The sequence below is a fragment of the Pogoniulus pusillus genome, chromosome 16 (assembly GCF_015220805.1).
Source record: "Pogoniulus pusillus isolate bPogPus1 chromosome 16, bPogPus1.pri, whole genome shotgun sequence".
Classification (NCBI taxonomy): domain Eukaryota; kingdom Metazoa; phylum Chordata; class Aves; order Piciformes; family Lybiidae; genus Pogoniulus; species Pogoniulus pusillus.
Window position 1 is genome coordinate 15905454 of NC_087279.1, and position 12753 is coordinate 15918206.

Genomic DNA, 12753 nt, shown 5'->3' on the forward strand with positions numbered 1-12753 from the left:
GTATCATTTAAGTAACAGAGATCAAGTCTGGTATTATGTGTTTACAGGAAGATAGTAATACTTGCTTCAATTTCTCCCTATGCTTTGATTAACACTAGTGACTACTGAATTACATGCCTGAACTTCATTGACTTTGTCTTACTACACTTCAGTTTAAGCTGTAGCCCTAACCCTTTACACAGACTCAATCACTCTTAAAGCTCACCATCTTCACTACTTTCTGACTTGAAAAGCCATTTTATAGTAGAATTACAACCTATTGGTACATAAAGCCAAGCACAGTGGGTTTCTGAAATACAAATTTGATACCCATGGTGTAGCTCAAAAGCACAGTGGCTAAACAGAGCTCACCTAAACATGAAAATTACTTAAAAGCATTTAAAATTTTTTAACAATGCAATCACTATCTCTGCCAAACAATCTTTCCTTCAGGACAATAGGCCTAATTTGTTTCCAAGTATGTGAGTGATTTTGGTTGGTTGGTTGTTTTTATTTAAAGTCTACGTCTAACTTCTTCCCTGGGAGAGGACGTTACATTTCATTTGTCAGAAACACTGTTTCTTCACAAGATGTAAGAACTACCAACAGAACTGTATTGCAGACAAGCTGCCTTTTCTGAACAAGATAATCCTTTTATCTCAAGAAACGACGTTACTTGGAATACGAGTATTAATAGCCACTGATCCGATGCATGGACAGATCAGTTTTGGTTAATATGTAATCAGCGATTCATTAAGGGTGTGGGCAAAACCCTCAACACCTTACACTGTCTGCTGGGCTTCTGCTATATACTGAAGACAGTTAATGACTGCATTCAAAAGCTCTAGAATTTTCTCTGGTTATCTGTGTTAACAGTAATTGTACTTCCTTGAAACGTAAATCTCAGTTAAAGCAGAAGCTGCCTTGAAAGGTGCTCTTCATCTAAACTGAGTTCACCACACCTTGTCACTGGGTTTTCTTGTAGCAAGGACAACAGGACCTGGACTGCAAATAAGGCAGGAGCTTAGCCTCAAACTGAAATCATGCTTTAGGCTCCTAAAGACACAGTCACTAGATTAAAATATTTCAGCCATATTTGCATAATTACTACAGACAGGCAATAGAAAAATATTTAAAATACTCATTAGCAGCAGCCTCAAAATGCATTAATTTAGGTCTTTTGAACTACAGACATGCAAGGAGGTAGAAATATGAAAGCAGACAGTCGCAGCCACACAGATGCCCCCAAAAATCTGCTCTATGAGGGTTGACTAAAACCCTGTACAAGTGTTCAAGCTCATTTCCCAGCTAGCCACTAACAGAATTGGCAATCCCTTCTGCTAGATCCCATGTTGGTCTTGAATTGCAGACACAACATAGGTGCTTTTCAGGCAGTTCCTAGTAGTTTTATTACAATTTCTGTAACTGGCAGTATTCTCTCATCTGAACATACTGAAAGGAATTTCAGATTTATAACCTCCAAGGCACTTAAGAGCGTTAACCCTTGATGACAGCTGATCTGGAGCACTGTATACAACTTTGCTGCTCACTTTCAGATCCCACTCTACAGAGCTCCAGGAAAGCTCAGTAAATACAAACAGAATGAAGTGATAACCTGCAATTCAACTATGTGAGGGATCAAGAAGAATGTACAAAGAAGTATACCTTTTATCATTTTATTAGGAATAATTCCAAGTGAGTTATGAAGAAACTAATCCATTGAGTCTGATGAATTTTCCAAAATTTCTTAAAGAAGATATGTTCACCAACAAACAGTAAAACTCCAGCAGAACTATCATACATTGGGCCAAAATAGTCAGGCTGAGACCAAAAAGCAACATGCAACATAAAAAAAAGATACAATATAAAGGAAGACAATCTGCTGAACATTAAAAACAACCTCAACATGAGCTCTTTGCAACCAGCACAGAACTATCTACCCATCAAATCCAATTCACGCAAAGGCAAGTTGGGCTGACAGAACCCAAAGATTAATAAAACGTTCCTCAGTGCAGTAGATTCACATAGTGTTTTAAGAGCATTTCCTTGGCTGGAATAAGCAGTATTAAGAATTCGTTTTGGCAAGGGAGAGAAATAAATACATTCGGAATGCTACATTTTTACATCAGCAGACTGTCTGAGGAATGAAATGGCATCATTAAACTAAAAGTAGCAGGGAGGAAAAAAATTAAATCATTAACTTATTTGGGCTCAAAAGAATAGTGAAAACAGATCTTCAAGATGTCACAATAACTACATTCAGGCATTTAGGCTAACAAGTGGAATAGAAAAAAAATAAAATCAGAGGATACACTTTTTCCAAGTTCAGGAGATATTTACCCAAGTATATTGCTACCTTCGCAACATGTAGCTTGGTAAACAATAATTGGCAACAGAAGTTGAAACGCTGTAATATCCTGCCCAAATATCAGTTCCAGATACTGTAATAACCAAGATGCAAACTAATTTTGTTGTAGCAAGCCTAGACCATTTATATCAAATGTGTCCCTGGTGAAAGAGTCTTCCAGTATGAATTAACGTTTTGAGAGTTCATTTGACAGCCAGTCAAGTCCCTCGTACAGACCAGTTCCTTGTGTAGCACAGGTAGCCTGGACATACCACTGTTAAAGCAGAACAGAAACAACAATTAAATACTGGCAAAATACAAGCTAATTTATCACAGCATGTGACATCCAGACATCCTCAAAGAGTGTTCTTATAACACCGGGTTGTGCTGTAAGCAGAGCAAATGTTGAACAGGGGCTGCTTAAGAGTTTTGGAAAATATATATGAAGCATGTGGGGTTCAGACATGACCCAGAAACTCTGGTTTGGCCTACCAAATACTACACCACTTTTAGAACATTAAGAAATAAAAGACAGAACTTAAACTTGTTAGCTTCTTGCTTTTGAAAGACTGCTCTTCAAGAAATGGACACAGAAATATCTAAACTAACACACCACTAAAGCACCTTCTACACATTAGTTTGCACTTTGAACGAGGACCTTAAATTACGCACCAGAAAGTTTAATTCCAGGTGTGTGCATCTTTCTACACAATGAGGCAAAAACTTCTTGGTCTTGTAAAGGAAAAATTTGTTTCTGATAATAATAAAAGGAAGATAAGAGTCCAGCAAGCAAAGTTTATTACTTACAGTTCTGCTACGCAAAGCCTGAAGACCTAGTTTATCTGTCATTTCACTGATTGCCATGGCATTTGGCAGGTCTTGTTTGTTTGCGAACAGAAGCAGCACTGCATCTTGCAGCTCATCCTCTTCAAGCTAACAGAACAAATGCTGATGATTATTAAATTAGCTCAATTAAGAACTTCGATTACTTCAACAAGCACCGAAGAAACTTAAATACTAATTTAAGGGTTATCAACATTTTCATTCTTGCTCCTGAAGTCACACATAAGCACTATGTGAAATTTTACTAGTACCCAGAAGAACCTGTGTAAGGCAGGTAGATTGCATTTGATCCCATAAAGAGTGATGAGGGAGACAGCAGAGGAGCTTGCCAAGCTGTTCTCCCATCATCTCTCCTGCTGGAAAGAGTTCAGCCCATCTGCCCTACAAAGAGAGACTGATAAACCTGGGGCTGTTTAGTCTGCAGAAGAGAAAACTTGAGAGGACATGTAATCAATGCATACAAATATCTGAGGGGTGGGTGTCAAGTGGATGGGGCCAATCTCTTTTTAGTGGTCAGCAGCGAATTGGAACATAGATGGTTTCACCTCAACTTGAGGAGAAACTTCTTTACAGTGAGGGTGACAGAGCACTGGAACAGGCTGCCCAGAGAGGTTGTGGAGTCGCTTCCTCTGGAGTCTGTCAAAACCCACCTGGATGCATTCCTGTGCAAACTACCCTAGGTGACCCTGCCATGGCAGGGGAGTGGACTCAATGATCTCTGGAGGTCACTTCTAACCTCTACAAGTTCTGTGATCTACCAGCAGTCCTAATTAACAGAGCAGGTCCCAGATGACTGGAGACTTGCCAACATGACACCCATCTACAAGAAAGGCCAGAAGAAAGATCCAGGGAACTACAGGCCTGTCAGCCCGACCTCGGTGCCAGGAAAGATTATGGAATGGTTCATTCTGAGCACACTCACAGGGAACATGCAAGACAAACAGGGGGTCAGGCCCAGCCAGTATAGGTTCATGAAGAGCAGTAGTTCCTGCTTGATCAACCTCATCTCCTTCTGCTACAAGGCGACTTGCCTGGTGGATGATGGAAAGCTGTGGATTTTGTCTACCTGGATTCTGCCGAAGTCTTCGACACTATCTCCAACAGCATTCTGCTAGAGAAGCTCATGGCTGACAGCTTAGAGAAGTGTACTCTTCACTCAGTTAAAAAATGGATGGAATTTTAAAATCCTCCATCTCTTAGGGAAGCAAACCAGCATCAAAAAATACAACAGAACAACTGCAATTATCAATACTTACCATTTTCTGCAACACTGATGCTGCTTCTGCAATTCTTTCTCTGTCATTGCTGTCTACCACAAAAATGAGGCCCTGTAATAAGTTGAGCATTTCTGAAAAACCAAGGTAAACAAGCAGTACTACTTTAAACCCCAAAAATCCTTGCTATGGAATACTGTGATCGTCCTCTCTGTTTGGTAAGCAGTTTCAATAGAAATTTCTGTTTAAGCAATACAAGATGTCTTGTCGAGCTACATCCTAAGTTTCAGCTGCAAAATAAAGCTAGGCCTTCTAAATCAAAGAAGTTAAAATGCACAAATACTGGTTTACAAAATAGTCTCATATGCATCACTACAGAAAAAAAAAAGTTGATCAGCAAAATTTCAGCAGCTAAATAACTGCCTCTCCTTTTTCACTCCTTGTACGATGTTAAATGCAAAGGAATGGCAAGTGCTTCACTATCTAATTTTTCATTGAAAAAACCCCACATCTTTAAAGTAAGACTGGAGTTTAATCTATTTTATACTGAATGGTATTTCTAAAAGTACCACTGTTATTCAGGTGTCCTACCTATTAGGTTTTTTAAGCTGAGATTTTAAGAGTATATTGTGTATATATTTCATCATTGTATTTAAGCAAAGCATCTTTCTTATTTAGTAGACCTGAATACAGAACTGAAATTAAATATTACTCTATTGACAAGAGTACTTTGCTAGCTCCTTTTTTTCCAATCCAGACGTCTCCATTTCTTTGCACTTATCATATGCATTATGCTATGTCAAAGTTCCTGGAAACAATTCTATATTCAATGTAGAGAGAAGCCCAACAACCCTACTCCCAAAGGTTCCTCATACTAATAAACTTGTGAACTTGCTAATACTACTTTTGAACTGAAGGAAAGAATCACTTCCCTGTCACCAAACTGAGAGCAGTCACATCAATACGAAGCTGACACTATCAATCAGTAACAAGGATCTTTCACAATATTTTTAGATACTCACTGTACTACATACAGGGATATTGCACAGTAAAAGCTGTGTATTGTTAAGGGTGACTATTAAAAAAGACTGTGTAAAAGCATGTTTAAACAGTAACATTTTTTTATGTATGGGACAATGCCAGTTCAAAAAGAGAAAAGCACAGCCACAGCAAAGCTAAAGAGTTTCCTCACAAACAAATCGTTTGTTCTGGCGCGTTAGAGCACGTTGGTAGATCCTAGAGGACACCATTCTTGTCAGACTACAAGCCTTAAGGGCAATAAACTTGCTTCAGCTAAAATAGAATTTTAGTACCTCTTAGAACTAAACTTGCAGGAAGCAGTGAAAAGCCTTTCTGAAAAGAAGGGACAGAAGATAACTTTGGTTTACATCACAGAGGTACATAATAAGACTTTACAAACTAAGTCTTTAACTATTCACCATCTCAGAACTCTTACCTGTGTGTTTTGGAAATAGTGCCTCCAAAGAGGTCTAATTTTATCTTGACCACCAACATCCCACACTGTGAAACAGATGTTTTTATATTCCACCGTTTCCACGTTAAAGCCTACAAGAGTTAAGAATTGGAAACAATACTAGTGTTAAAATGTAATTCTAACCATGACCAAGATAGTTATGCTTCTCTCAAATATATACAAAATGGCTTACCAAAACTTAATTGCTAGATAAGAATAAAACTGAGACAAGGAAGGGAAAAGGAGCCTAACAACCAAAAAAAACCCAAAAACCACTTAAAACCAAGAACACCTATGGTTCAATAAATCTTTTGTTCAGACTCCTAGTGGCTCATGTGTTCAGGAGAAGCACTGCACCTTAATTGGCTCCTGTTCTCCTAAGCCACTTTTAGAGAGAGGATTCTGGTCCAGATGCATCTTTGGTCTGAAAGAGTCATGTTCTGGCAATACCAGTTCCTTCTTATAATAACAGCAAAGATACCAAATCCCTACAGTTTTTAGAAGCTACTCTCTACAGCACAAACTTACAGTAACAAAAAATAAGACAAGAAAATTGGTTCTTACCAATAGTGGGAATTGTGGTGACAATTTCTCCTAGTTTCAGTTTATAAAGAATTGTCGTCTTACCAGCAGCATCCAAACCAACTAGGAAAACCAGAAAATTTTATTTAGTTCACGATAAGAACTACAACCTGCTACTTTTAAACCACACCGTATTATATGCATGTTTTAAAACAATGAAACTCAAGATTTATTACAATAAGCAACCAAAGAAGGCTTTATCTACACAGAATAAATTTTACTTTATCATGAATTCTGCAGAACAAAGCTGTGAAAGGAAGTCTGAATTATAAATTAATAATCTATTATCCACTCATGCATTTAATACCTTCCCCTTCAGTATTTCTCCATAGACACCCCTCTTTGAAAATTAACTTCACCAGTACATCACAAGTAAATATACAACACAAATGACTGAGCATGCCAGGGGAGGTATAGGCTGGATGTTAGGAGGAAGTTTTTCCACAGAGAGTGGTTTGCCATTGGAACAGGGTGCCCAGGGAGGTGGTGGAGGCGCCGTCCCTGGAGGTGTTTGAGACAAGACTGGATGAGGCACTTACTGCCATGGTCTAGTTGATTGGACAGGGCTGGGTGATAGGTTGGACTAGATGATCTTGGAGGTGTCTTCCAACCTAGCTGATTCTATGATTCTGTTCTAAGAACTCTGACATTACAAAATGTATGGGGGACATGGTAAAAGAAGGAAATAAAAAGTGGCATTAATGCATCTGCCCTGCATACACAGGCAGCATTATGAATGAGTATTATGCCAAGAATTTTCTGCAAGGAGCCAGTCTCACTGGCTCCTTGCAGAAGGCTCACTCTATACTGACATGACAAGCAAATACACTTGCTTTTGCCTTTTGGACCACAGTCATCAAGGGACAAACTTCAAGATATGATGGCTTCACCTCTTATACCTAACTGGACAAAACTACAGTCTAGTACTTTGGGACAGACTCCAATCAAGCTAAACAACGGGCTTTTGTGGCTTTGTACACGAAGTAGAGGAGAAATCAAGTGCGGCCTTTCACAAGAGTCAGGGACGCAGACAGCACAATTACTGAAATTGGGTCAATTCACGGCAGTTTCTTAAGCTCTAGGGGTTGAACACATCAGGATTTGTCACACCCTGCTCGGGCAAGGAACAGCGTCTCCGGGTCGAGGGCAACGGTCCTGGCAGCGCGGCACAAACCTCGCTCGTCGCCCCAGGAAAGCAACCCCCTACTCGGACAAAAAACGTTCCCTAATCGATGGACACCAGCTTCGCCAACTTCAATTTGATCTTCGGCTACCTTCTGCTCTGGCTCAACGCAAGCGGACACGCAGGTGCAAGACGGGCTAGGGTCTCGCACGTCCCGCTGGGAAGCCCAAAGAAAGCTGGGCTCTGTCTCTCTCGATGAACCATTGGCGCGACCCACGACAAGAAGACTGGGGATGGCACACAACACGAACAAGAGAGAAGAAAGGAGAACACGGCAGAGGAAGAGGAAGGGCTGACACATCACCGATCCCCAGCCACTCCCTCCACCCTTTCACTCCCCAGCGATCCCGCAAGCCCGCAGGGAAGGGTACGGAAATAGCTACCGCTCCCCGCATCCCTGAACGGTGCTGGGAAATAGGGAGCCTCGAGCTCGAGACCCGCTCCTACCGGTCCCTACTCCTTATCGCTACACGGACGACTCGGTGAGGAAGCGAATGGGCGGGCGGGCCCGGCGTTGTTCGCGGCCGGGTAGGGAGCGAAGGCTGTGGCTCCAGGACTCCGCGGAGTGGGCCCTGGTCGAGTGGTGGAAGGGCACTGTTGTCGACCCTTACCCATGAGGATGCGCATCTGCTTCTTGCCGAAGAGGCGTGAAAACAGCGAGGAAATGGTGAGGCCCATGGCGGCGCAGGCACCGAGAGCAGCGCGGCGAGAACGGAGAGCGGCAAAGCGCGGCCCGGCTTCTCTCGGCGCTGCAGGATCCCTCCGCGACACAGGCGCCTGGCTGCCGAGTGCGGCCCGCGCCCCGCCGCACCGACTTATACAGGTGCGGGCGGCAGCGGCAACTCTGTACCGGAGCGCCCAGCTCGCTCCTTCTCTGCCACGTCACGCTCGCCACGGCCGCCGGCTCCAACGCGGACAAAATCGCGTCACTCTCGCCACATCCCCCCGGCCACGGAACCGCCCTCCGCCCCGCGGCCCGGGCACCCAACGGCGGACGGGACTACTGCTCCCAGCGAGCGCTGCGCCCGCCCCGCGCCTCACTAGCCCCAACGGCTGCTGCCGGTGCACGACGGAGGATGGAGTCCCACCGCAGCTTCCACCGCCCCCGGCGCGCCAGGCCGGGAAATGCAGTCCACGCTGCGGGCAAGTCCTCGGGCCGAGGCGCAGACGCAGAGCCGGATCCTAGAACCGCCCGGCGGGGCCAAGGAACCTCTCCCCGGGGCAGGCGCGCTGAGGCCTCACCTCCTCACCCCAGTGTAGCCTATGCTCTCGCCGTGCTTAGGATAAAGCCTGACAGCCGACAGGCTTTCCTGCTTAACGACAGCACACAGCAACAGAGAAGTAGGGGTTTCAGGGTGAAACAAAGCCCCAGATACACTTCAATAGCCACAGAGAAAAACTGAAACACTCACTCCATCACTGTAACCCGGATTAGCGCAAGAACCTTTTCTTACACTGTTTCCATGACCTGCACCCTCTTCAGCATCCCAGATGCTGCAAAGCAAAGGCAAAGCAGTGTGATAATCTTTGCACCAACACAGCACGCCTAGAGCTCCTTGCCAGAAAGCTGCAGGCAAATACATGGCAGTAATACGGGAATAAAACTGAAGCAAGCTATGGTTTATTAAAAACTTGCCATCTTCTGTGAGGAGTTTGATTTCATAACCAGCTGTAACAGCTTCCTTCACGCTTACAGACAAAAGCCCATAGTAGTGTGGGAACTATATGAGGCAATACATAAGGAGCTGTACTTCGCACTTGTGTGACTGAGCTCCCTATCGCAGAGAACTGATTCAAGCAAAAGCCCCAGACATTTTGAAGGAAGTTACAGTCTCTCTATGATAATTATTTTATCAGTACACAAGAGCTAGTGTTTTTTTTGAACAGAAGCCTCCATTGAAGAAAAATATGTTTAGTGGTCTTGATAAACAGACAGTCCTACATTAGATCCTAACAGGAGGCTACACAGTGACTAAGACTCAATTGAGGCTGTTCTTTCATTACATGTTAAATTACTTAAACCAGATTTTTAGTTCAGAATAACATAAAGATTGCAAAGTGTACTACAAAATAATTCAAGGACTCTACTAAACAAGTTATCTTTCAGACCTCTAAGCTGGCATTCTTGTACAGCTAGGTCATTCACAGATACTTTTCATGACTTCAATAGTTTGAAAACAATCTAACAAACATTTACTGTGTGATTGTCCATTGTCTGTATTTCAACATTAAGATCAGTGGTTGCCATCTGTAACCATACAAAACTATTACTAACTACACACTTCCAATTCATTCTCCTCCCTTCAAACCACGGATGTTAAAAGACGAGCTGCACCTTTATCATATTCCAGTGCACTTGAACTCATGTTTCTGTTCTCAGCCTTATCTTTGAAAGTCACAAAGCTTAGGCATGTTCAGTTTACTCTCCCGTTAACAGTAACAGAGGCAGTCTTCTGATGATGAAGTCCAGGCCCTTTAGCATTACTTTACTGAACAGCTGCTACCTCTTTTCTAGGGCCTTTCCTAAATCACTCAGATGACTTCCCCTTTCACTTCAGGACTTTTTCCCATCTTGGTCCTAACAATGAATGTGTGTATATGTGATGTATTTTTTTGAAAGTCAGATGAGGAGAGAGGCAAACTTGCTAAAACAAGGTTTCCTCACTGTCCTTTAGCCTTCAAACCTCAAATATATGAGTCTTCACCTGTATTTCAAACACATCAAGTTAAAAAGAAAATAAAACCAGGGGTGGGAAAATTCCAGCTCACCAAGTTGGCAATTACTTTCTGCAGGTGATACAATTTCTCCACTGTGACACTACAAATGGCTGAAGCATCTGTAGTGAAAATGTGCAGGCTCATTGTAAAAACTGCAAGGATACAGGAAAAGATCAAAAACTGGCAATGATGACAGATGACTCCTGTTTCAGTGTCTGCATTCTGCCTAGGCTTGCAGCTGGTATGCTGAGGTCCTTTGCAGTCACCATTATTAAAAGCATTATAAGTTTCTGATGAAAACATAAAACAACACAGTCATATTTTTCCCCTGTTTCTTTTGAAACTGATTCTAACTCTGTTTAAACGTCAAGGTAGTTCAGGGATTTAAACTGATACCAGCTCCCCTAAAGAACCCTGAATGGAGCTTTGCTTGCAGTCTACTTCCCACTACCACATTTCTCAAGAGCCTGTCAGATATGTACAAGAAACAGACTGAAAACTGGTTAAGTTTTGCTTGGAAGCCAGTCCCTGACATGTGTTTTCTTGAGGGCACTGAAGCTTTATTATTTACACCATAATGCATAAATCAAACTACAAATCCACTCCATCACACCAGGTATTTTTGGTCACCTAAGAGTTAAGCCTCTATAGGCTGCTGAACAGCTCTGCTTACACAGGAGGGGAGAAAAACAAACAAAACAAAACCACTGCCTAAGCCAGTAACTGCTAAATTCAAAACTGCCTAATTGCTGAGAACGAAACCACACTTTTTAGAAGTGTCCTCCTTCTAAAGACAAAAAGTGCTGTCCTAGGAAAAAAAAACATTATAACTGTCCTGTGTTCTGATACTGCAAATAGGATTACACGTGCCAATGCAGTCTCTTTGGTACTGTCAATGTGTGTTAAAGACACTAATAATTAAAAAAGTTTTACATGTTCATGTCATGAAAAACAATCCGAGCACCTTGAGGGGTAAGAAACTCCCCAGATGTAACAGTTTTGAGTTTGCTGTTGTCCAAGTGTTGGGTCTCTTTCAGAAGACCACAGAGATGTAAACACCAAAATATACATCCTGCAGCAGTGCAGAGATACAGTTCCTTCTGTTTCAAGTAATATACACAAGATATCAAAACCGTTTGAAAATATGATTCAGATTCCATAGAATATGGAAATTATAAAATAGTTTTAAAAAATTGAACTATTTGCTTAGTTTAAGAAGTTATTGCCACAGATGTCTGCGCTACTACTTTCATACCAGGACCAAACAGCTCAATGGCACTGGCAGAAGTCTGCACTAACTTTGCAAGCACAAACCCCAGGAAATTTGTTTAAAGCCACTGTTATCCACAATTATAATTAAACTGTTGGACTTTGCACTGAGGCAGGCAGAATCCTTTTTAACTGAAGGAAGGCAGCTTCTCCAGGTCACAGTGACGCTGCTTGCAAAAACAGCCTCTTTTAGGCAAACTGTAAACATGAAACTGAAACAGGCAACAGCCATCAAAAGTATAGCCTCTATTCATACTTCTCTCTTCAATTCACCCTTTACCATCCCTTTCAGAACATGACATTTCAAGAGCACCCAACCACAGTTGTTGCTTTAAGCCACTAGAAGTGTAAGTCCAAGAGTAAATACATTTACTTTAGCACTGGAACACTACATGTAACTCTATGAGCTGTTTCCATGTCATAAAGTTTAAGTTGATTTAACTCTGACAGTCAAAACCTAAAACTTAAATCCACAAGTAACGCAAATTTCTGATTCTCTATTTTTCACTCTGATTCCACGACCCCACTGACAGAACCAGTATGTAAGAACGTTGATGCAAGGTGTGACAGTCAGCAGTTGTACCACAAAGCAGTAAACTAACAATGAAGTACAGATGGGAAAGCACAGACCATTGTAACCATTTATCTTTCAACTGAGTCAAACATCCTCTTCCTTCGGCCGGAGAAAAAACACCTACAATGCTATCAGCTGCTGTTAAAACCATTGTGGCTCTAAGCCCTTATTCCTCTTAAGAACCTCTTATACACACTCTCCTCCTGTGTTTCTAAATCTCAAGCATGTTAGCCTGTCACTGGGAACACCACCTCTCTGACCATATCACATTACTCACTAACCAAGGTAGTCTGAGGATATAAAAGACAAGGCGTCCTGTTTACTGTTGGTAACAGTACCTGATGAGCAATAATCAAATTCTGCAGAACTCCATAAGAAAAGTCTGGTTTAAGAGCTAAATTAATTCTACTTAATGTTGAATTCCATAGGTGAAGCAAGCTGTGAAAGGGAAGTTTGAATTCTAAATTAATAATCTATTATCAACTCATGCATTTAATATCTTCCCCTTCAGTATTTCTCCATAAACACCTCTCTCTGAAAAATTAACTTCACCAATACATTACATGTAAA

General features: G+C 41.9%; 1 protein-coding gene across 1 annotated transcript; it reads right to left on the bottom strand.

The window, feature by feature from the left end:
- Window positions 1–1641: 1641 nt before the first annotated feature.
- Window positions 1642–8524, bottom strand: ARF4 (ADP ribosylation factor 4). The gene is made up of 6 exons (XM_064156733.1): window positions 8234–8524; window positions 6422–6502; window positions 5840–5949; window positions 4426–4497; window positions 3134–3259; window positions 1642–2600 (listed from the first exon to the last, which is right to left on the bottom strand). The coding sequence occupies exons 1-6, from the start codon at window positions 8298–8300 to the stop codon at window positions 2514–2516; spliced, it is 543 nt and encodes a 180-aa protein (XP_064012803.1). The 5' UTR covers window positions 8301–8524; the 3' UTR covers window positions 1642–2513.
- Between the last annotated feature and the right edge of the window lie 4229 nt (window positions 8525–12753).